This window comes from Oryx dammah, unplaced genomic scaffold (genome assembly GCF_014754425.2).
Source record: "Oryx dammah isolate SB20612 unplaced genomic scaffold, SCBI_Odam_1.1 HiC_scaffold_1, whole genome shotgun sequence".
NCBI lineage: Eukaryota > Metazoa > Chordata > Mammalia > Artiodactyla > Bovidae > Oryx > Oryx dammah.
Genome location: NW_024070185.1, coordinates 63868999 through 63891504, shown reverse-complemented (window position 1 = coordinate 63891504; position 22506 = coordinate 63868999). Strand labels below are relative to the sequence as shown.

At 39.1% G+C, this 22506-nt stretch overlaps 1 protein-coding gene and 1 long non-coding RNA gene across 3 annotated transcripts in view; both read right to left on the bottom strand.

Annotated features, from left to right (window-relative positions):
• The window catches only part of LOC120862881, a 51902-nt gene extending 46943 nt beyond the window's left edge, over positions 1-4959 (bottom strand). Inside the window, exon 1 of the long non-coding RNA XR_005720871.1 lies at positions 4531-4959. This is a non-coding gene — a long non-coding RNA (uncharacterized LOC120862881). The remainder of the gene's footprint in view (positions 1-4530) is intronic.
• Positions 4960-5769: 810 nt separating this feature from the next.
• The window catches only part of STX17 (syntaxin 17), a 75475-nt gene continuing 58738 nt past the window's right edge, over positions 5770-22506 (bottom strand). For both annotated transcript variants that reach the window (XM_040239003.1, XM_040239010.1), the window contains exons 7-8: positions 12629-12715; positions 5770-11887 (exon numbers count right to left, since the gene is read on the bottom strand). In XM_040239003.1, coding sequence (XP_040094937.1) covers positions 11648-11887; positions 12629-12715 — 327 coding nt within the window. In that variant the 3' untranslated portion in view covers positions 5770-11647. The remainder of the gene's footprint in view (positions 11888-12628; positions 12716-22506) is intronic.

Here is a 22506-nt window from a genome sequence, read left to right as displayed (position 1 = left end):
TCCTTTCTTCAATTTCAGTCTGAATTTGGCAATAAGGAGTTCATGATCTGAGCCACAGTCAGCTCCCGTTCTTGTATTTGCTGACTGTATAGAGCTTCTCCATCTCTGGCTGTAAAGAATATAATCAGTCTGATTTCGGTATTGATCATCTGGTGATGTCCATGTACAGAGTCTTCTCTTGTGTTGTTGGAAGAGGGTGTTTGGCTAGGATCAGTGTGTTCTCTTGGCAAAACAAGAACTGTACAAAAAAGATCATCACGACCAAGATAATCACGGTGGTGTGATCACTCACCTAGAGCCAGACATCCTGGAATTTCAAGTGGGCCTTAGAAAGCATCACTATGAACAAAACTAGTGGAGGTGATGGAATTCCAGTTGAGCTATTTCAAATCCTGAAAGATGGTGCTGTGAAAGTGCTGCACTCAGTATGCCAGCAAATTTGGAAAACTCAGCAGTGGCCACAGAACTGGAAAAGGTCAGTTTTCATTCCAATCCCAAAGAAAGGCAGTGCCAAAGAATGCTCAAACTACCGCACAATTGCACTCGTCTCACATGCTAGTAAAGTAATGCTCAAAATTCTCTAAGCCAGGCTTTAGCAATACGTGAACCATGAACTTCCAGATGTTCAAGCTGATTTTAGAAAAGGCAGAGGAACCAGAGATCAAATTGCCAACATCCGCTGGATCGTGGAAAAAGCAAGAGAGATCCAGAAAAACATCTGCTTTATTGACTGTGCCAAAGCCTTTGACTGTGTGGATCACAACAAACTGGAAAATTCTGAAAGAGATGGGAATACCAGACCACCTGACCTGCCTCTTGAGAAACCTATATGCAGGTCAGGAAGCAACAGTTAGAACTGGACACGGAACAACAGACTGGTTCCAAATAGGAAAAGGAGTACGTCAAGCCTGTATATTGTCACCCTGCTTATTTAACTTATATGCAGAGTGCATCATGAGAAACGCTGGGCTGGAAGAAGCACAAGCTGGAATCAAGATTGCCGGGAGAAATATCAATAACCTCAGATATGCAGATGACACCACCCTTATGGCAGAAAGTGAAGAGGAACTAAAAAGCCTCTTGTTAAAAGTGAAAGAGTAGAGTGAAAAAGTTGGCTTAAAGCTCACCATTCAGAAAACGAAGATCATGGCATCTGGTCCCATCACTTCATGGGAAACAGATGAGGAAACAGTGTCAGACTTTATTTTTCTGGGCTCCAAAATCACTGCAGATGGTGTTTGCAGCCAGGAAATTAAAAGACCCTTACTCCTTAGAAGGAAAGTTATGACCAACCTAAATAGCATATTCAAAAGCAGAGACATTACTTTGCCAACAAAGGTCCGTCTAGTCAAGGCCATGGTTTTTCCAGTAGTCACGTGTGGATGTGAGAGTTGGACTATGAAGAAAGCTGAGCACCAAAGAATTGATGCTTTTGAACTGTGGTGTTGGAGAAGACTCTTGAGAGTCCCTTGGACTGCAAGGAGATCCAACCAGTCCATTCTAAAGGAGATCAGTCCTGGGTGTTCCTTGGAAGGACTGATGGTAAAGCTGAAACGCCAATACTTTGGCCACCTCATGTGAAGAGTTGACTCATTGGAAAAGACTCTGATGCTGGGAGGGATTAGGGGCAGGAAGAGAAGGGGACAACAGAGGATGAGATGGCTGGATGGCATCACTGACTCGATGGACGTGAGTCTGAGTGAACTCCGGGAGTTGGTGATGGACAGGGAGGCCTGGCGTGCTGCAATTCATGGGGTTGCAAATAGTTGGACACGACTGAGCGACTGAACTGAATCTACTGTTGCCAGGATAAGGATACAACAGTGAATAAGAGATTGCCCCTACTGTCACAGACTTCCAAGTGGAGTGAAGGAGCTAAACAGATAACTAAAAATTATAATAGAATGTTTTAGGTGCTGTTCTGAGTTAACCACAGGGGCATGGAGGTGTGTGTGCAGCCTTGGGGGTCAAGGGAATCTTCTCATAAGTGGTTTTCTTGCATAGAAACAGAAAGAACTATACTTTCCTAAACTTCTCCCCTCTAGGAAAATTACATTAATACATACATGCATGCTCAATGGTGTCCAACTCTTTGCAACCCCACGGACTGTCCATGGGATTCTCCAAGCAAGAATCCTGGAATGGGTTGCCATTTCCCACTCCAGGGGATCTTCCTGACCTAGGGATCAAATTTGCATCTCTTAAATCTCCTGCTTTGGCAGGAGGATTCTTTGTGCTACCTGGGAAGCCCCATTACATTAATAGAGGCTGCTGTGATTTTCTATTAGTGTCTTACTTCAGTAGCAAAGTGTTACTAGTAATTACTGCCCTGTTGTTTCCTTCCCAACTCAGCCACTCAGGTAACAGATAATAGCCTATCTGTGCTGTCTCTCATGTGTTTTACTTATTGGGATGAGTTCCAGGCAGAAAGCTGTATGCCCATTCTCCTGATGCTACGTGTATACTTGGCTAGGTAAGATCAGATCAACCTTGGAGGCCTGACACCGTGATTGTTATCTTGCCCTAACCATTGCCCAAGAAGAGGGATAGCGCAGGACATCCCTGGCTATGCACATAGTAAGGGAAAAAAACAAGGCCTCTATTCTGACTTAATCAGTTCTTCATAATTCTTCATGCTTTCATGATGAGCACAGCTTTCTGATTTAAAACAATGCTGAACAGTCCACTTCAGAAATTTCCTAGGATTAGAAGGTAAATTCCCTGCTCTTTGAAATCCAGTTTTATGCCTGGATTTTAGACTTTTGCCCAAGCTGTGTTCTGGCATGTTTTATTTCCTAGTTCCTCAAAGACTGCTGGTAGTACTTCATGATTACATATACAGGTTCTCACTAACCTTACGATGCTTTTTTTTTTTTTTAATCTGAGCCTATAAACTAGAAATTCTTTCAAAATACAGGTTTGGGTTTTTTTTTTTTTTTTTTTGGTAATTTCACACTTACTTCTACTGCCAGTGTAACTAGGGTGACACTTTAATTTTTTTATCCAAGAAGTTATTTGAGAGTGAAAGGGAGCATTAAGCAATAATTTCACCATGACAAGAGATGTAAATCAAGACTGTCCCAGACACATTGGAATAGATGATCACCCTGTTACTAAGTGTGTGTGTCAGCTGCTCAGTCCAACTCGTTGTGACGCATGGAATAGCAGCCTGCCAGGCTCCTCTGTCCATGGGATTTCCCAGGCAAGAATACTGGAGTGGGTTGCCATTTCCTTCTCCAGGGGATCTTCCGACCCCAGGATCAAACCTGGGTCTCCCACATAGGAGGCAGGTTCTTTACCGTCTGAGCCATACCTTTTCATGTTTGGGTATCATTCTTAATTGAGATTAAGATTTACTTTCTATCAAGCATGTCATCATTACACCACTTCTTAGTAACTAAGCCATTTTAAAAAGTTATTTTAAGATTCATCTGGAAAAAGGAATGGCTACCCACTCAGTATTCTTGTCTAGAGAATTCCATTGACAGAGGAACCTGGCAGGATCATAAAGAGTTAGACACGACTGAGCGACTAACATTTCCACTTTCCACTCATTTTAGGTGTCTCCCTAACACTATTCCGGAGGAGACAATGGCATCCCACTCCAGTACTCTTGCCTGGAAAATCCCAAGGATGGAAAAGCCTGGTAGGCTACAGTCCATGGGGTCACGAAGGGTCGGACACGACTGAGCGACCTCACTTTCACTTTTCATTTTCATGCATTGGAGAAGGAAATGGCAACCCACTCCAGTGTTCTTGCCTAGAGAATCCCAGGGACAGCAGAGCCTGGTGGGCTGTCGTCTATGGGGTCGCACAGAGTTGGACACGACTGAAGTGACTTAGCAGCAGCAGCAGCAGCTAACACTATTCATGTTAATTTTTCATTAATGTGCCTTTCCTTTAAACTTCAGGGAAAAATAATAATAGTTAAAACAACAACAGTAGCAACTAACATTTGTAGTTACTCTGAGCCAGGCTCCATTTAGGCACTCGATATGTATAAATGTTAAAATCTTCACAACCACCAAGATGGGTAAGTTACCAACAGGGAGTTGGGGGTGCAAGGAGGGGATCATTAAGGAAGACCTGAATTCTTGACCCCCCACCCTAACCCAGAAAAGAGGCAGCAATCTGTTACACACAATAAAACCTAGAAAGGAAAGAAAAGGGACTAAGACCTATAGAGAATTAGTAAGTGAGGAGCACTTCATTCCTATTAACTGAGAGGCATGACCCTGAGTATTAGAAACCTTGGTTCAAATCCTGTCAAATGCCTACTTCCTAACTTGAACCTTGCCCTTAGCTAACTGCAATCTCTGCTTGCTGGACAGAGCAATTAAATTCCTGCCACTATTCTGTTTCAATACTAGACCATCAGATTATAAATTCTTGGGTTCCTACTATTCTGACACCACTAATTCTACGGTAAGACAGAAAATAACCCAATTCTCCCACATCATTCCTTCAGTGATTTATATATTCTCTCTTCCAACTCATGACTTTTAATTGGAAAAAGAGAAATACCTTTACCTCCAAATTCTGAAATTTTCAGTTCATGATATCCAAGTCCCAGAGATGTTTTCCAGATTTCTTCTGTTGCATCATTCATTCCTATGTTAATATATAAAAGTGAGGGCTGAGCAAAGGCTTGGTATGTCTTAGAAAGCTTTTTAACATTTCAATACACATCTCTGTAAACAGCAAAACACACATGCCATGACCTCATTACTCATCATCAAGAAGTCACTAACAAGGGTATAGCTTCTTTTTCCCTTCTCATTGCTGTACTTTGTGTTGTAAAATACTCTAAGAAGCAGATGATACAGTCCCTGCCCTGTAAGAAGCTAGCATTCTAGTTGGAGAGATCACACTACCACAAATGAAAGAATTTTATACCTATTGTTATAAAACACTGCAGAATTAGCCCCAAGTGAAAATGAAAGCCAAATGAATTGCAGTTACCAAGAAATACTCACATAGAGAAGGGAAACTGGGCCATGAAGGTCTTGGACACTAAAAGGCAAAAGTAAATTTCATGACTATTTTCTCAGTGGGTTTTCAATAAATATTTACGGAATGAATAACAGTATAGGAAGAAAGCAGACATTCTGTGTCAAGCAGGGGATCTCACAACAGAGGCAAGAAAGCACAAATCATTTCTTACACGTGGGGAAGAAAAGAAAATATGCTGAATGTACCAAGAGCCCAGGCAAAAGTGAGTTTTATTACTAACTTCTCTGGCAAGGAAGGCAAAGCAAAGAACTTAGATGGTTGTAACAGTCTTATCTGAAAAAAGAATCCATTTAAACAATTATTAAATGTATATATTAAATACATACACACACGTATGAAAACGACCCTGGTCTGTAGGTCTAACCAGCTTCATCACTCACATTTAACTCCTTCGTTTTCTCTAAGCACACTATACTTGTTCATGTTTTGAACCCTTTGTACTTGAAATTCCTTTGCCATTTGAAAGCTTACAAATCTGGTCTTCAGTCAGGCATATTCTTCTTCAGAGCACTGCTCAAATACCCCATGTTCTACAAAGTCTTGCCCTAATTTTCCAGGCAGAACAAGTCACTCCATTCTCTGTATCTTCATACTTTGCTCTCCTTTTTTAGGGTACTTACCATGTTTTATGGTGATTTACTTGCTTTGAGTGTCTGAATTCACTAGCCTGAATGGTTTATAAGGGTAGATTCTATAGGTCTAATATTTTTCTACATATGGCACTGGCACCCAACATACAACAGGCATTCAGTTAAATGTTTGTTGAATAAGTAAATTTATTGCATGTTTCCTTAGATAAGCACCACTCAGCAACACAAGTGAACTCAGGAGGCTTTACAGAATTGCAGAAATTCTCTGTTGGGCCTTTTCTTGTGCTGACCCTTGCTAACGCCAAAGGTTTTAATAATAAAATGGAAGACATCATTTGGGGGTTAATTAATGAAACCCAGGTAAACATCTTTTTTAGTGATTAACCAATCTCTAGTACTTGAGAAATGTACTCTTGAGCACTTTCCTCAAATATTGATCAGCCAAGTTTCTCACAGGAGCTTGACAACAGTCAGTTCTAGTCTGGAATTATCTATGCTGCTAAATTAAAATCCTCATGGCTTTGGCTATCCAATGCACAGGTGGCAAGACTGACATTGTTTGAAGGTTAAGAAATTGAATATACTTTCTTCTTGCGGGGGGGACAAAAGATTTCTTCTCCTTAGGAAACAACTTTAAGGCTTGTTCAAAAGCTTAAAACTCAGCTGGTTAGTTTTGTAAAATGTACTGTTACAGAAATTAGTCTGGAAAAATGTAAACATAGTTTATAACCATTTTCTTCCTTCACCATAGAAAAACCTTAAAAACATTCTTATAGAATGTCTGGTTTTCAGTGGCTCTGTCATATGGTGAGTAGTAAGTCTGAAGAGACAAGCTGGGGCCAAAATATGGAAGGGAAAAACTTGATCGGCTATTCAATAGGAGCTGCTGAAAATATTTCAGCAAAAAATAAAAGATGACTTTTGTGGCGGTGATATGAGGAATGGTCTAAAGTTGGGGAGGATGAGGTAGGGGATGTGAGGTAATATAGTATTTCACTAGAGTGATGGCTATGAATAGATATAAGAAATGAAAAAAAAAACTAATATTCAAACAGTTGACAAGACCCAGGAGGAGGCTAAATATAAAGAATGGACAATGTTAGGTTGGGGGAATCCCTGCCTAGAGAATGGGAGAAAGCAGCTCCCCTAAGTAAATACTTACTACAATAGACAAAGACAAAACTAAAACCCTGACCTGATTCCCCAGTGAATTCTCTTTCCACTAGAGCTGTTGACTGATTTGGAATGTTAATGTTGGTCCTAAAGACCACAAACTTCAGCAAGCAACTTGATATGGCATAACAGAAACTCAGTTAAATTATTTGAGGATTTTTTTCTTGGACCATGGTTATAATTCTAACTTTTGTGTTAAGTAGCTTTAGCCTTGGGGAAATCACTTGCCTTTGACATCTTTCATGTTTTTAAATAAATTTATTTTTGTTAACATTGCATAGATGTTTTTCTTGTCTATACCAATAATTTCTGAGGGAAGTAATATAGATAATATGTGGATCTTTTACCATTGACTGTTTATAATACCCAAGAAGTGTCTTTGTAAAATGGCATCAAATTAATCAGTATAAATAGTAAGAAACTCCTGTTAGAAACATGACATGTTGATAAAAACACAAATAAAACCTGAACTGTTTACATTAATTTAGGGTAGTGGGGAAGCTTCCCTATTTTTTGTTAGGTCTCTCACTAATTAAAGTTTCGAGTACTGATAGCTACCACCATGTCATACTTCATCACAAAAGAAGAAAATGCCGTTTTACAGGAGAACCATTTCCCCAAGTTCTTTTTCATCCTTCTTCCCAGAGATTTTGAGTGGCAGCCATGAAGGGCAAAGGGGACCCTGAGAACAAAGAATGGCTTGGTTTGGCTTCTGTGACTTTCACTGGAGAAAAATGTTGTACACAATTGTTTATATTTAAGTTTCCACAGCCTCTTGTGATTCATAGATACTTCAGTCCTTACTCCTGGTGCAAATTACTTATGGCACTTACGCAGCCCACAGAAGATGGCTTTTGGATTCACAGAACTCTCCCTATACAGCACTCAGTTTCAGTATAACCTAAAATTCTTGCTCCTGGAACTCTGGCCAACACACCCATCTTCTGGGGCTTCTTAGGTATTGGCTCCTGCACAGGTGGGTAGAAGAGCTAAATCAGCACAAGAAAAGCAAAACTAAGGAAAACAGATGTCAGAAGGATAAAGGAGCATAATCTGTGACTAATAAACACTGAGGTGGCTTTTTTTACGTGATTTGTAAAATGTCTTTAAAGCCAATTCCAAAAGAAAAGTTTCAAAAATATTCTAAGTAATACTAGCATCACTACAGTAAGTACATGGCCTCCCAAGGGTACCATGGTAAAGGATAATAACTTGACTCTATAATTGTTTTAAAACATTACTTCAGAGTTTATTTTAAAATTCAATATAAAAAACACTGCTTAAGTGATGACTGTGACCCACAAAGATAAGGAAATATGTAGGATATGTGTTGGATGGAAACACTTTTACAGTCTAAGGACCAGATTCACCACTATGTACTTCTGCATTGCATGTATGTGTGTTAGTCGCTCAGTTGTGTCCAACTCTTTGTGACCCTAAGGACTGCAGCTTCACCTGGCTCCTCTATCCATGGAATTCTCCAGGCAAGAATATTGGAGTGGGTAGCCATTCCCTTCTCCAGGAGATCTTCCCAACCCAGGAATCGAACCCTGGTCTCCTACACTGAAGGCAAATTCTTTACTGTCTGAACCATTAAAAACTCTGAGGTTGCTAGACACTTGGTGAGGAAAAAGAAGATTTTAAGAAAAGTGTAAATGAATGGCACATGTAATTTCAAACCAAGCCTACCTTACAGAATATATGGGTGTTTGGGTGAAGCAGAGTGACTAGCCCATCACAATTTTATATACAGAAGCAGCACAGTATGAGAGTACAGAAGTTTTTGTAGTTCAACAGACCTAGTTTACATCCTGGCTTCACCTTTTTGCAGTTGAATAACCGTCTGCAAATTATTTAGTTTCTCTGAGACCCAGTTTCCTTACCTATAAAATGCCTAGTGAAGTGCCTGACCAACAGAAAATATTCCATAAGTATCAGTTCCTCTATAAGGATTTTGTTGTTTTTAAGAAACTAAATGTCAACACCTACTGGTAGATTATAAAATCAATTTCATAGGTTACAACTAGCATATTTTAAAAGCCAAAACAACAAAAAACAAAGTACACTGAACATACAGTACTGTTCCATGATGCATATGCTGAGTTTTGATATAAATGCATATTTTTTAACTATAGATTACAACCAAAAAGTTTCAGTCTCTGCTCTACAGAGAAATTCTCAGGTTATTATATCAACAAGGCTGTAGGAATGCTGCCTGTAACCAAATAAGCCTCAGTAAATTTTAAGAACTTAAAATGTTCCTTACCTCTAACTTGCTGCAGAAAAAATAATACATGAATCATATAGAAGATAAATTTAATCTGATACTACAGGGCATTAAATTCAATTTTAAGACTGGTTTCTGTGTCATACTGACTAATTTATATTTCTAACACAGTTTATAGGTATATCATTCATAGTTGATTAAACACTTATAGAAATTTCTATAAAAATTTGGCTATTAGGCTCTCTTAATGAGGAAATTAGATACAATTTCTAAATAATTTTGAATTATAAAACTTTAAAAAAGGACTGTAACTTACCTAAGCATAAAATATTACTCCGCTAGAGTAACAGTCCCATCCTGATGAGCAGTAAAAAAAAAAAAAAAAAAAAAATTCAAGGCCTATATGAGCACATACATTGATGGCCCACACTAGCTCAGTGAAAAGGAAAGATCCCAAAACAAAATGTGAGGGTCAACAATAGGCCTCTTTCCTCCACCAGGTCTTGAGTAAAAACCAGCCTGACAGTATAATGAATCCCTAGTGCTGTTAAGATGGTGAGCTAACCAATTTTAGATTGGCAGAATAGGAATAATATGCAGTGATGAAGACTGCGCTATGCTGAAGGGTGAATACTAGAAATTACAGAATTCAGCAGTCCAGCTGAATCTTGATGTCACTATATCTTAAATTTATCATTTTAGCTGACAGGATCAGAATGGCTATTATTAGAACCCATGGGATTGAAGTATAGGAATTCTGTTTTAAATTAGCACCCTGGGTAATTCTGATCCTCATTCTGGCTTGAACATCCTGTGTTAAAGGGACAGCAAGGATCAGAAAACATAAAAAGGTGGAGCTCAAAAGTAATTATCCCAACCTCACAGGTATCTAATATCAAATACTGGATCAGAATCTGACGCTTATTCAAAGTACTCCCCTCCTGGTGGTATACTAAAGATACAAGTCAGCAGGGACCAATATGTTTTCCAGTTATTCAATAACGATAAGAAAAGGTATGTTGCCTCATTGGAATTCATTGGTGAGAAGCAAAAAGTATGAAAGAGAAAGGTCTCTTTAGATTAGACATACAGGTAAAAGGCAGCAATCAATAAAAGTTATTAAGAGTAAACTCAGCAAGAGAGAAGTGATAAACCATTCAACCACCTGATGAATCCATCTGGTTCCTGAGCAGAGAGCTCACATCTTTTATGGTATAGGTGCCCTTTCCTCTGTCCTCAGAAAAGAATAAAGAACAAGGCAAAAGGTGGTTCCTTCCTACTTTATATGAGTTGAGGGTACAGGATGAGGCTGCCCATAATCTTAAATTTTTTTTTCTAAATTTAAAATTTCCCTGCTATTTGAGACAGACATTGGGTTGGGCTGGGTCATGCTTGCTATCAATGTCAAGTGTTGAAATTAGCACCACAAATCCTCCACCAGGACTGAGTCTTGGCACCAGGCCTTGTCCATCATCAATCTTGAATGTGAGAAAAGGCAAGCATGAATGCTATTCTCGGGAAGAAATGCAGCTGTACAAAGTGAAGGAAAGCACAGGAGATAGTAAAACCTAGGGAAAAGGATGGTAGTAATGGAAGTGAGGTAGAAAGCTAGTTCTTAGCTCCTCCAATTGCCAGCTGAAAATACAAAAGAAATAGGGTCAAAGACTCACTGCATGGCAAGTACATGAGCCCCTTGAAATTATAAGAGGCCCCAAGAAATGATCTGGTTATCCCCGCCTTGCTTATTTTTTAGACCAAACTCTAATGTTTGGAGATCAACACCTCTCTCTACAATACAAAAAAAAAAAACACAGCCTATGAGAAAAGTCTTCATTACACATGGTAGAATTCATCCCATAAGTCAAAGAACTTTTCAAAATTACAGAAAGGCAGAGGGAGTTCTGAGGTGTTAAGAGATAGGCTGACTTGAGACTCTGTGTTCTTTATTTACAGAGAGGCAGAAGAAAGATTTCAGAGAAGAAGCTAGTGTCACAAATTAAGATAACTGAAGGAGAAATTGGGCCTTTTTTTCTATTTTCTTACAATATTTATTTCCTTTACTGGGAAATAGTGTTAGACCAAACGGCAATAGGGCTCACCAAATGGACTCCATTATGTAGTTCCCTTGGGCCCCTTGCTAGATCCTGATTTCCCTATTTGATGTGAAAAGCTCCTGAACTTCCATTCTTTTCTCTGCTAAACTGTCTAAATAATGTTTATTTAGGAATTAAAGAAGCATATTTACAATATGCTTAGCCTTGGAGTCTCCAAGTCAGGATCATGGAAGAAACTATTCTGAAAACGGTCCTTCCATAACCCAACAAGTCCACAGATCACAAGTCCTGATCAAAGTTATAGGTTCAGTTTTCACATTTCCAAGTAGAAAATCTGCTCCCTGGCAGTTCTTTAACTTTACCTGACAAATATTGTACACCCTCAGTCCAGGCTCCTCAGTTTCTCACATCCCCATTAATACCCCAGCAAACAAAAAAATATATCCTCTTATCACAGTTCAATTCCACTTGAGCATCTACAGCCACTATTTGGATATAATCATGTTCTGAAAGCTGACTGGGTGTCCAACAGCAGCGAAGCTCGTCATTAGGATAGACATGTTGGCACCAATAATACTGAAGTTTGGTTTTTAACTACATTTTTTGTCAGTTTGGCTGGGAAGATCTGGACAGCTGGAAGTGAGCTTCTCCATCATTTTCTGTTTCCTTCTTTGTATCAATTTTCCACCTGTGAAGCCCAACACCCCACCACCAAGTGCAGCTGCAATTCCTGCCACTTTGAAGCCTGCAAGGAGGCCAATCGGACCCCCCACCACTCCTCCGATGAGTGCACCTGCCACAGGCAGAGCTGCCAGCTTGTATTTTGCAGCCTGTAAAAAAAAAAAAATTTAATTTAGAGATTGAGTTGAGAATATCTCCCTGTGGTGATATGCATTTTCCTCTCATTACTCCTGGCAATGCCTCTTTAACTCGTGGTACATAATTAACCTTAGAGACTGTTCTGGGGTTGGGGGAGGGGAGAAAGTATTCCACAGGTACTCTAATTGCTCCAGATCTCAGAACTTAGAGAAATGAGCTACAAAGAGTGGACTGCTACAGATTGATTTTACTTGCAAAACAGTCAATTCACTAACTATCTAGCTAGCTTATTTAAACAGTTTCAGTAGCCACAGATACTCCCAAAGCTTTTATGTTGCACACAGATTACTCCATGCTATGTACCTGGGGTTAAAAGCCACCTTCTATGGGAAATAGATGGACCCACACCATGTGCACTGTCACATCCCTAAACTTTGGCCCCTACTGGATTCTGGCAACCCTCTCTACTCCTCTCCTGAACCCCTGAAAATATTCTTTTGTAACACTAAGTGCCATATAGCAGGGCTCCAGTTTACTCTCTCTCTGAAAAAAATTTCTCTCCCAACAGAAGGAATCTTAGAGTAGAATATTACAACAACCATTGATTTCCTGCACTACCTATGTGTCATTTCTTCCTTATTTTCTTAATTGCTGGTTCCCTCAACATTAAAGAGAACAGATCAATTGGGTTAATACTAGGGATTCCTGAGAGCCAGAGTACCATTGATTTGTCAGCAGGAGCAGAATCTTACCTTCCCCAAGTTTTTGGTTCCCTCTTCAACATTCACAGCAGCACTGTTGACATGGTCTTCAATGCTGTCAATCTTCTCCTGCTGAGACTAGATGCAAAGGAATTATGAGTGAACGTTCCTGCTGGGGAGCAGCAGTCAGCCAATACACACTACTTTAATTCCTGTAATCAGAGCCCTGGGTTCTGCAGCCTTGCAGTCTTAATAGCAGTTCATTAATAGCATCTGATAAACCATGTTGAAAGTACAAATTCACTTGTATGAAAAAAAGAGGGTGACTTAATTATTAGACAAGAAAAGGGTGGCACCTTTATAGGAAAAAGCATCTCACACTAAAATGCATTCTAACATACAAACATATTATTCTCCAAATGAATCTACTTTCCAGGAGGAAAAACATCCAAATAAGCATTTACGTGTCATGTGAGGTTTGATGGAAAAAAACAAAATCAAACCAAAAGCCTTTCTAACTTATCTTCTTCGAAGATTCAGTTTAAAACAGATAAATCTGTCTCAGGAGTTAAATGCCCTTGATCCAATAAACACAAGTTATTATGTTTTAGGAGTAAAAATATAATATGGTTTGACCTGCCATAAAATTGTTCCATTTGTGATATGCACTAGGGAGCAGTGAATGAACTTATTGTCCCATGTTTTACACCTGTACACTTCAGTACATTTAAAAATCATGACAAATTAAAATGTTTCAGATCAAACATATTAATAAAGCCTTCTACATAAAATGGCAACACCTGTGCTGACACAACAGAAACACGGAATCTCTGGGTGGAAGTGCAATTTTCCCCTCAGCTATGTGAAACCCCACTACACCACTTGTGATAAGTGGCCACTGAATCTCAGCTCAAACATCTCCAGCGACAAGAACTCACTACCTGACAGAGGAACATATTCCCATTTTTAGAAAACTATATTTATATGGAATTTACATATAATATACAACCAATTCTTAGGGCATATCCTTTGATTAGTTCTCGCACATATATAAACCCATGTAAGCATCAACCCATGTTGATATAAACATCAACATATAGACTATTTACTTTTGAGGGTTTTTTTTAATTCACAGATAAAAGAAGAGAATCCCTCTTCAACCCCAGCTAAATGCCAAACTAGACTCCATTCAGAGCTCAATCTGGACCCTATTTGTCCACTGTGATCTTGGCTCTTTATGCTGGGCCAAACTATACATACACAACTTTATTCTACTACAGGACACCAAGCCCCGAACAACAAAGCCTCCTCACCCCTATCTACCAACCTTCCCTTTCGCTTCTGATTTATTTATGTTTGCTTTCATTGACCTAGGCCTCCCAAATCTGACAACCATCAACTTAACACTGGCACCTCATATTGTTCTCAGCATCCCTTTAACAATTATTTAAACCATTTATGAGGATCACTGTAGTTTTCTCAAACTAGAGTAATGAATAGACTTTCCTTTTTAAAGGAAAACAATTCTCCAAAGAATCTAATATGTTTATGGATTTAACACTGACTTAGGTTTCCTTACCTGCCTGAAAAAAATAACAGAATCTTAATAAGCAGTTATAAGAGCACCTAAGATTCTGGGGGAAATGTGATTTATTAAGTTAATATTTGTCAAGCAGAATGCAATTTGGGCATTTGAAGTCAAAACTATGAAGAATTGTTTTCCCCTTGTTGGTAGTTGTACAGTTTTATTAATGTGCCTGGAAAGTAGAGGTTTAAGAAACTAATGCCAAAATTCCAGATATGTTCCTTTATTCTCTCTCTAAATTCCAGCCAGCTTTCAAGGCCAGCTTTAGTCTTAGATACCAACCAACTAAGCTATCTTGGTTCTGAGCTCCAAAGATAGATAATATGAATATACTAACCTTAATTATATGCACTCATATACACAGAAAAGCCCAGAAACAAGCACATAAACACTATGATAAACAGGCAGAGTCTACTGGCCTAGAGTAGGCAATAAGCAGGGTGGGTAAGTATGGTGTTGACATTAGGGGATTCCAGTAATAGGAAAGCGACTATAGGAACTACAGTACTAAAATGTCTAAAGGTATTGGTGGTGGCAAAAGTGGAATTCTAAGCAAAGAGTGAATCAAACAGGGAGGGACAAAGGCAAGAATGCAGTGGGTTGGAGTAGGGAATGGTGTGTGTGTGTCAGTCGCTTAGTTGTGTCCAACTCTTTGCGACCCATGAACTATAGCCTGCCACGTTCTTCTGTCCATGGCATTCTCCAGGCAAGAATACTGGAGTGGATTGGCATTTCCTACTCCAAGGGTAGGGAAGGGAGTGAGAAATAAGACAATATCTCATGGAGTCCTCCCATCAATTTACAAAGCTAAGTGTTGTTAACATTCTGAAGGTCACATAAATAATAAATGGAAGAATCTAATCTAATCAATTACAACCCAGTTTTTATGCATTGGGGGTAAAACTTAAGTATAAAAGCCATACAGGATATGGCAAAAGGTAGAGACAAAACTGGATGAGCAGCAATAGTGACAAGCTATTGAGCAAATGGCCCAGAGTTTTCCTAGTTCCTCTTGACTAGAAACAGGGCTGGTTCCACAGTTACAAGAACAGAAGAGGGCACTTGAGCAATAAGGCTGAAGAAAAAAAAGCAGGGTGTCTAGTAGATAATAATTAATATTTACTGAAATATACATGGATCTCTTAATGGCTTTGCAGGTTGCAAGTACTTACTTATTATGGTAAAAGTATATATAAAATTTACAATTTTTAAGTGTATAATTCAATGGTATTAAGCACATTCACAATTTTGTGTAACTACTGTTACTGTCCTATAGGTTCTTTTTCAATACTATTCTCTATTCGTCATTGTACTGAGTTTAGCACAATACTATGCACACAAAAAGCATTCCATAAATACATGGTTAATTAGCCTAAATACTATCATGTCCATGTGATGATAATGAAAGGATGTGGTCACTTTAGTTATGTTTCCAAATCATATCATGTCTAAATGGAGTTTCTGTTGAGTCTTTGACCATGTGGTCATGAGAACTCAGTCACCCTGGGAACAGTAATCAGGGGTTCTTCTTTGAGCTTTTGCCTAATAGCATTCTGTCTCATGTCCTTACACAGACTGTTATAAATAGGACATCTGTATAGAGCCATGGCTATACCCAAGGTTTTCTTGTACAAATCTTTCTTAGATTAGGCGGTAGGAGCTGCTTATATAACCTAATAGGAAATATAACTTGTTAAATGGCCACAAACCCTTAAATTCCCTTTCATGTGCTTATCTCATTGGAAGAGAAATGCACTCCTTTTGAATGAGAACTTGTACATGTTTAGTTTTCTATCAACTTTGAGGTATAATTTAAATACATTGTTACTCATCCATTTTATTGTGTAAATATTGATGATTTGCAGCAAATGTAAATATTTGTGTAATCCTACATGTACAGATTTTACAAAGTGCATTAGATCAGATTATGAGTTATAAAAATTGAATAAATCATGATTATAAAAACAAATATTTTTGGATTTTTATTATATACTTCTCTTTCATACACAACTATATTAATAGATTGTACAGATACCTAACTCAGAAATTTCAAGCATTTTGCTGCTTCTGATTCAGAAGCATAAAAAAGGAAAATGCTTCAAACAACTTACTGTACTCAATTTTAGGTGTTACATTTCAAGAAGTAAATCCACAAACTAGAGTAAATAACTAGTACTGAAAAGCTGAGAAATTAGACTCTAGAAAAAACATTAGAGAATCAAGGGTTCTTAAGAGAAGAAAATATGCTGAGGTGTGGTTGGGTGAGGAAGGATAATGCTGATCTCAAAAAGCTGAATATTTTTTTTTTCCTTTCCATTATGTTTTAGTAAAAGAATATTGAATATATGTCCCTGTGTGATTGGGTAGGACTTTATTTATTCTATACATAATATTAATTATTTGCATCTACTAATCACAAATTCCCAGTCGATCCCTCCCTCACCCCCTATCCCTGTGGCAACCACAAGTCTGTTCTCTATATCTGTGAGTCGGCTTCTATTCAGTAAATAAGTTCATTTGTCTTATATTTTAGGTTCCAAGTATAAGTGATATCATATGGTATCTGTCTTTCTCTTTCTGACTTCACTTAGTATAATGGGTTCATATATGTAGCTGCAAATGGCATTATTTCCTTCTTCTTTATAGCTGAGTAGTATATAGAAAACCCTAATAACTCCACATAAAAACTACTAGAATTGACAAATGAATTCATCAAGGTATCAGGATATAAGATTAAAATTTTAAAATTCCTTTTAATCACATAAAAAATACTTAGGCATAATAAACTTGACCAAAGAGGTGAAAGACTTACATGCTGAGAACTATAAAACATTGGTAAAGGAAAGATGATTCAAAGAAACAGAAAGATATCCCATGCTCTTGGACTGAAGGACTTAATATTGTTAAAAGGGTCATTCTACCCAAAGCAATCTACAGATTTAATGCTATCAAGCTACCCACAACATTTTTCACAGAACTACAACAAATAATCCTAAAATTTATGTGGAACCATAAAAGATCCAGAATCAATCATGAAAACAGGATTGCCAAAACAATCCTGAAGAAAAAGAACAAAGCAAGAGGGCTTCTCTGGTGGTCCAGTGCTTAAGAATCTGGCTTGCAGTGCAGGGGACACAGGTTCGATCCCTGTTCTGAGAAGATCCCAAATGCAGTGGGGCAACTAAGCCTGGCACCACAACTACTGAAGCCTGAACACCCTAAAGCCTATGCTCCTCAACAAGAGAAGCCACCACAGTGAGAAGCCCACAACCACAGCTAGAGAGTACCCCTGCTGGCTGCAACTAGAGAAAGACCGTTTGCTACAAAGTTCAGTTTAGTTCAGTCGCTCAGTCGCGTCCAACTCTTTGGAACCCCAGGAATCGCAGCACGCCAGGCCTCCCTGTCCATCACCAACTCCCAGAGTTCACTCAAACTCATGACCATCGAGTCGGTGATGCCATCCAGCCATCTCATCCTCTGTTGTCCCCTTCTCCTCCTGCCCCCAATCCCTCCCAGCATCAGAGTCTTTTCCAATGAGTCAACTCTTCACATGCGGTGGCCAAAGTACTGGAGTTTCAGCTTCAACATCAGTCCTTCCAAAGAACACTCAGAACTGATTTCCTTTAGAATGGACTGGTTGGATCTCCTTGCAGTCCAAGGGACTCTCAAGAGTCTTCTCCAACACCACAGTTCCAAAGCATCAATTCTTTGGCACTCAGCTTTCTTCACAGTCCAACTCTCACATCCATACATGACTACTGGAAAAACCATAGCCTTGACTAGACGAACCTTTGTTGGCAATGTCTCTGCTTTTGAATATGCTATCTAGGTTGGTCATGGAGAAGGCAATGGCAACCCACTCCAGTACTCTTGCCTGGAAAATCCCATGGACAGAGGAGCCTGGTAGGCTGCAGTCCAGGGGGTCGTGAAGAGTCAGACATGACTGAGTGACTTCACTTTCACTTTTCACTTTCATGCATTGGAGAAGGAAATGGCAACCCATTCCAGTGTTCTTGCCTGGAGAATCCCAGGGACAGGGAGCCTGGTGGGCTGCCGTCTATGGGGTCACACAGAGTCAGACACAACTGAAGCGACTTAGCAGTAGCAGCAGCAGGTTGGTCATAACTTTCCTTCCAACAAGTAAGCGTCTTTTAATTTTATGGCTGCAATCACCATCTACAGTGATTTTGGAGCCCCAGAAAATAAAGTCTGACACTGTTTCCACTGTTTCCCCATCTATTTCTCATGAAGTGATGGGACCAGATGCCATGATCTTAGTTTTCTGAATCTTGAGCTTTAAGCCAACATTTTTACTCTCCTCTTTCACTTTCATCAAGAGGCTTTTTAGTTCCTCTTCACTTTCTGCCATAAGGGTGGTGTCATCTGCATATCTGAGGTTATTGATATTTCTCCCAGTAATCTTGATTACAGCTTGTGCTTCCTCCAGCCCAGCGTTTCTCATGATGTACTCTGCATATAAGTTAAATAAGCAGGGTAACAATATACAGCCTTGACGTACTCCTTTTCCTATTTGGAACCAGTCTGTTGTTCCATGTCCAGTTCTAACTGTTGCTTCCTGACCTGCATATAGGTTTCTCAAGAGATAGGTCAGGTGGTCTGGTATTCCCATCTCTTTCAGAATTTTCCACAGTTTATTGTGATCCACACAGTCAAAGGCTTTGGCATAGTCAATAAAGCAGAAATAGGTGTTTTTCTGGAACTCTCTTGCTTTTTCCATGATCCAGTGGATGTTGGCAATTTGATCTCTGGTAACTCTGCCTTTTCTAAAACCAGTTTGAACATCAGGAAGTTCACGGGTCATGTATTGCTGAAGCCTGGCTTGGAGAATTTTGAGCATTACTTTAGTAGCATGTGAGATGAATGCAATTGTGCGGTAGTTTCAGCATTCTTTTGCATTGCCTTTCTTTGGGATTGGAATGAAAACTGACCTTTTCCAGTCCTGTGGCCACTGCTGAGTTTTCCAAATTTGCTGGCATACTGAGTGCAGCACTTTCACAGCATCATCTTTCAGGATCTGAAATAGCTCAACTGGAATTCCATCACCTCCACTAACTTTGTGCGTAGTGATGCTTTCTAAGGCCCACTTGACTTCGCATTTCAGGATGTCTGGCTCTAGGTGAGTGATCACACCATTGTGATTATCTTGGTCATGAAGATCTTTTTTGTACAGTTTTTCTGTGTATTCTTGCCACCTCTTCTTAGTATCTTCTGCTTCTCTTAGGTCCATACCATTTCTGTCCTTTATCGAGCCCATCTTTGCATGAAATGTTCCCTTGGTATCTCTAATTTTCTTGAAGAGATCTCTAGTCTTTCCCATTCTGTTGTTTTCTTCTATTCCTTTGCATTGATCGCTGAGGAAGGCTTTCTTATCTCTTCTTGCTATTCTTTGGAACTCTGCATTCAGATGCTTATATCTTTCCTTTTCTCCTTTGCTTTTTGCTTCTCTTCTTTTCACAGCTATTTGTAAGGCCTCCCCAGACAGCCATTTTGCTTTTTTGCCTTTCTTTTCCATGGGGATGGTCTTGATCCCTGTCTCCTGTACAACAGGATACAATAGCACGGCCAAAATAAAGAACAAAGCAGGAGGCACAACTCTCCCAGACTTTAGACAATACTACAAAGCTATAGTAACAAAAACAGCACAGTATTGGCACAAAAACAGACACATGGATCAATGGCACAGATTAGAGAGCCCAGAAATAAACTCACACAAAGGAGGCAAGAATACACAATAGGAAAAAGACAGTCTCCTCAGCAAGTGGTATTGGAGAGCCACATGTAAATCAATGAAGTTAGAACATACTCTCTCACTATGCACAAACATAAACTCAAAATGGCATAAAGAATTAAATGTAAGACAGACACCATAAAGTGAACATAGGCCAAACATTCTCTGACATAAATTACAGCAATGTTTCCTTAAGTCAGGCTCCCAAGGTAATAGAAATAAAAGCAAAAATAAACAAGTGGGGTCTAATCAAACCTATATGTTTTTACACAGCAAAGAAAATCACTTTAAAAAAAATAGACAATCTACAGACTGGGAGAAAATATTTGCAAATGATGTGACCAACAAGAGATTAATTTCCAATATATACAAACAGTGCATACAGCTCAATAACAAAAAAGACAAACAATCCAATATAAAAACGGGCAGAAGATTGAAATAAACATACAAATAGCCAATAGGCATGTGAAAAGATGCTCAATATCTCTAATTATTAGAGAAATACAAATCAAAACTATAATGGGGTACCACCTCACACCAGTCAGAATGGCCATCATTAAAAGGTCTACAAATAACAAATGCTAGAGGGGGTGTGGAGAAAAGGGAATCCTCCTACACTGTTGATGAGAATGTAAATTAGTACAGTCACTCTGGCAAACAGTATGGAAGTTCCTCAAAACACTAAAAATAGAGTTCCCGTATGATCCAAAAATACCACTCCTTGGGATATATCTGGAGAAAACTATAATTTGAAAAGACACATTCACCCCAAAGTTCACAGCAGCACTCTACAATAGCCAAGACATGGGAGCACCCTAAATGTCCATCAACACAGAATTATGTCATTTACATACACTGACAATTTTACCTCTTCTCTTGCAATTTGGATACCTTTCTTTTTCTTGTCTGATTCCCATGGTTGGGCTTTCCAATTCTATGGTGAATAGAAGTGGTGAGAGTGGGCCTCCCTGTCTTGCTCCAGATTTTAGTGGGAAGGCTTTCAGCTTATCACTGTTGAGTATTATGTTAGCTGTGGTGGAAAACTTTTATAAGGAAAAAAGACTTTTTCAGGACAGGGTTTCAGAGGGCAAAAGTACCAGAAGGAAGTTATTAAGATCAAAGTTTACTTTACATAAGAAAAAAACTTCTATGAGTTAGCGCCTCCAAACGGAATGAGTGTATCTCTGCACTGTGATTGTTCAAAAGGAGGCAAAAGATCATCTATTTAAGAAGCTGGAGCAAGAGTAGAAGCATCAGATTAATAGGCCTCATAAGTCCTTTCCAATTCCAAACCTGAGATTGTATGACCTAGGAACTTCCTATAATTTAAAGCCAGATGTCAGGGAAACCATAATTCAAAGATGTACAACCCCTAACTCATAGTTTGATCAAGAACAATGAACTAAACCCAGATGGAAGCATATGCAGAAACAGACATGCTACACACACACACACACCCCTTCCCATAATTCCTGGGAAGGAAAAATAAAAGTAATTTACAAAAATAATGACAGAAAATCTGTTCTATCTTTCCCACCAAATATACTTTTGTTCCCCAATCTTTGTTAACAGTATCACTGGCCACCCAATTATGTAGAATAAAAAAGCTTTAATTTATTTTGACTCTTCCACCTGTCTCCAATTTCTCATAAATTGACCCCAGAAATGCCTCTAGGCTGCCTTTTACCTTTGTATTAATATTTGTATTGCCATGCACTCAGTGAAACTCTTGGAATTGATTCCAAAGGTCCTTCCACCTCTATTCTCCTCCCGCCCAGGGCAATTATTCACACGGCTAATAGTGATCTTTCTGAAGTACAGAACATCACATCGTTCTATCTGCTCAAAAATCTACTGGCTCTTTAATATCTACAAAGTAAAGTTCAAATTCTTTGGTATGGCTTTCAATGGCATCTCAATCTCCTTGCTTAGTTTACCCATGGTACCTTATGCATTAGTCACATTGTTAACACTTGTTATTCCTGAAAGGACAGTTGTGCTCTAACCCTTTGTGACCCCATGGACTGCAGCCTGCCAGGCTCCTCTGTCCATGGGGATTCTCCAGGCAAGAATACTGGAGTGGGTTGCCATGCCCTCCCTCGAGGATATCTTCTCAACCCAGGGATCAAACCCAGGTCTCCTGCATTGCAGGTGGATTCTTTACCAACTGAGCCACCCAGGAAGCCCATACACTTTTCTACTCTATGTTTTTGTTTAGATATCTTCAACTGCACCCCTCATTCCCACCTGTGGAAATTTTACTCAGTTTCCAAGGCTCAAGGCAAATGCTACCTATCTTATGACACTATTCTTAATGTGCCATGACACCTGCAACTTTCCCTTGGAATTAAACACTTCTCCTTGGAGCCAATAATACTTTTCATAGCTTATTTTTACATTTAACAATAATTCTTGAAATTTCAGTTTTGGTGGGGTCCAAGTTTATGGCCACCCACTGTAAATCCCTGACGGCAGAGAGCAGGATTCATTTATTTCTATATCCAATCTTGTCAGAACCCTAATACCCAGTATATTCTATATAAAAAAAATGCTTAATAATTTTTTTTAATTGAAGTGGGATTTGAGGACACTTAA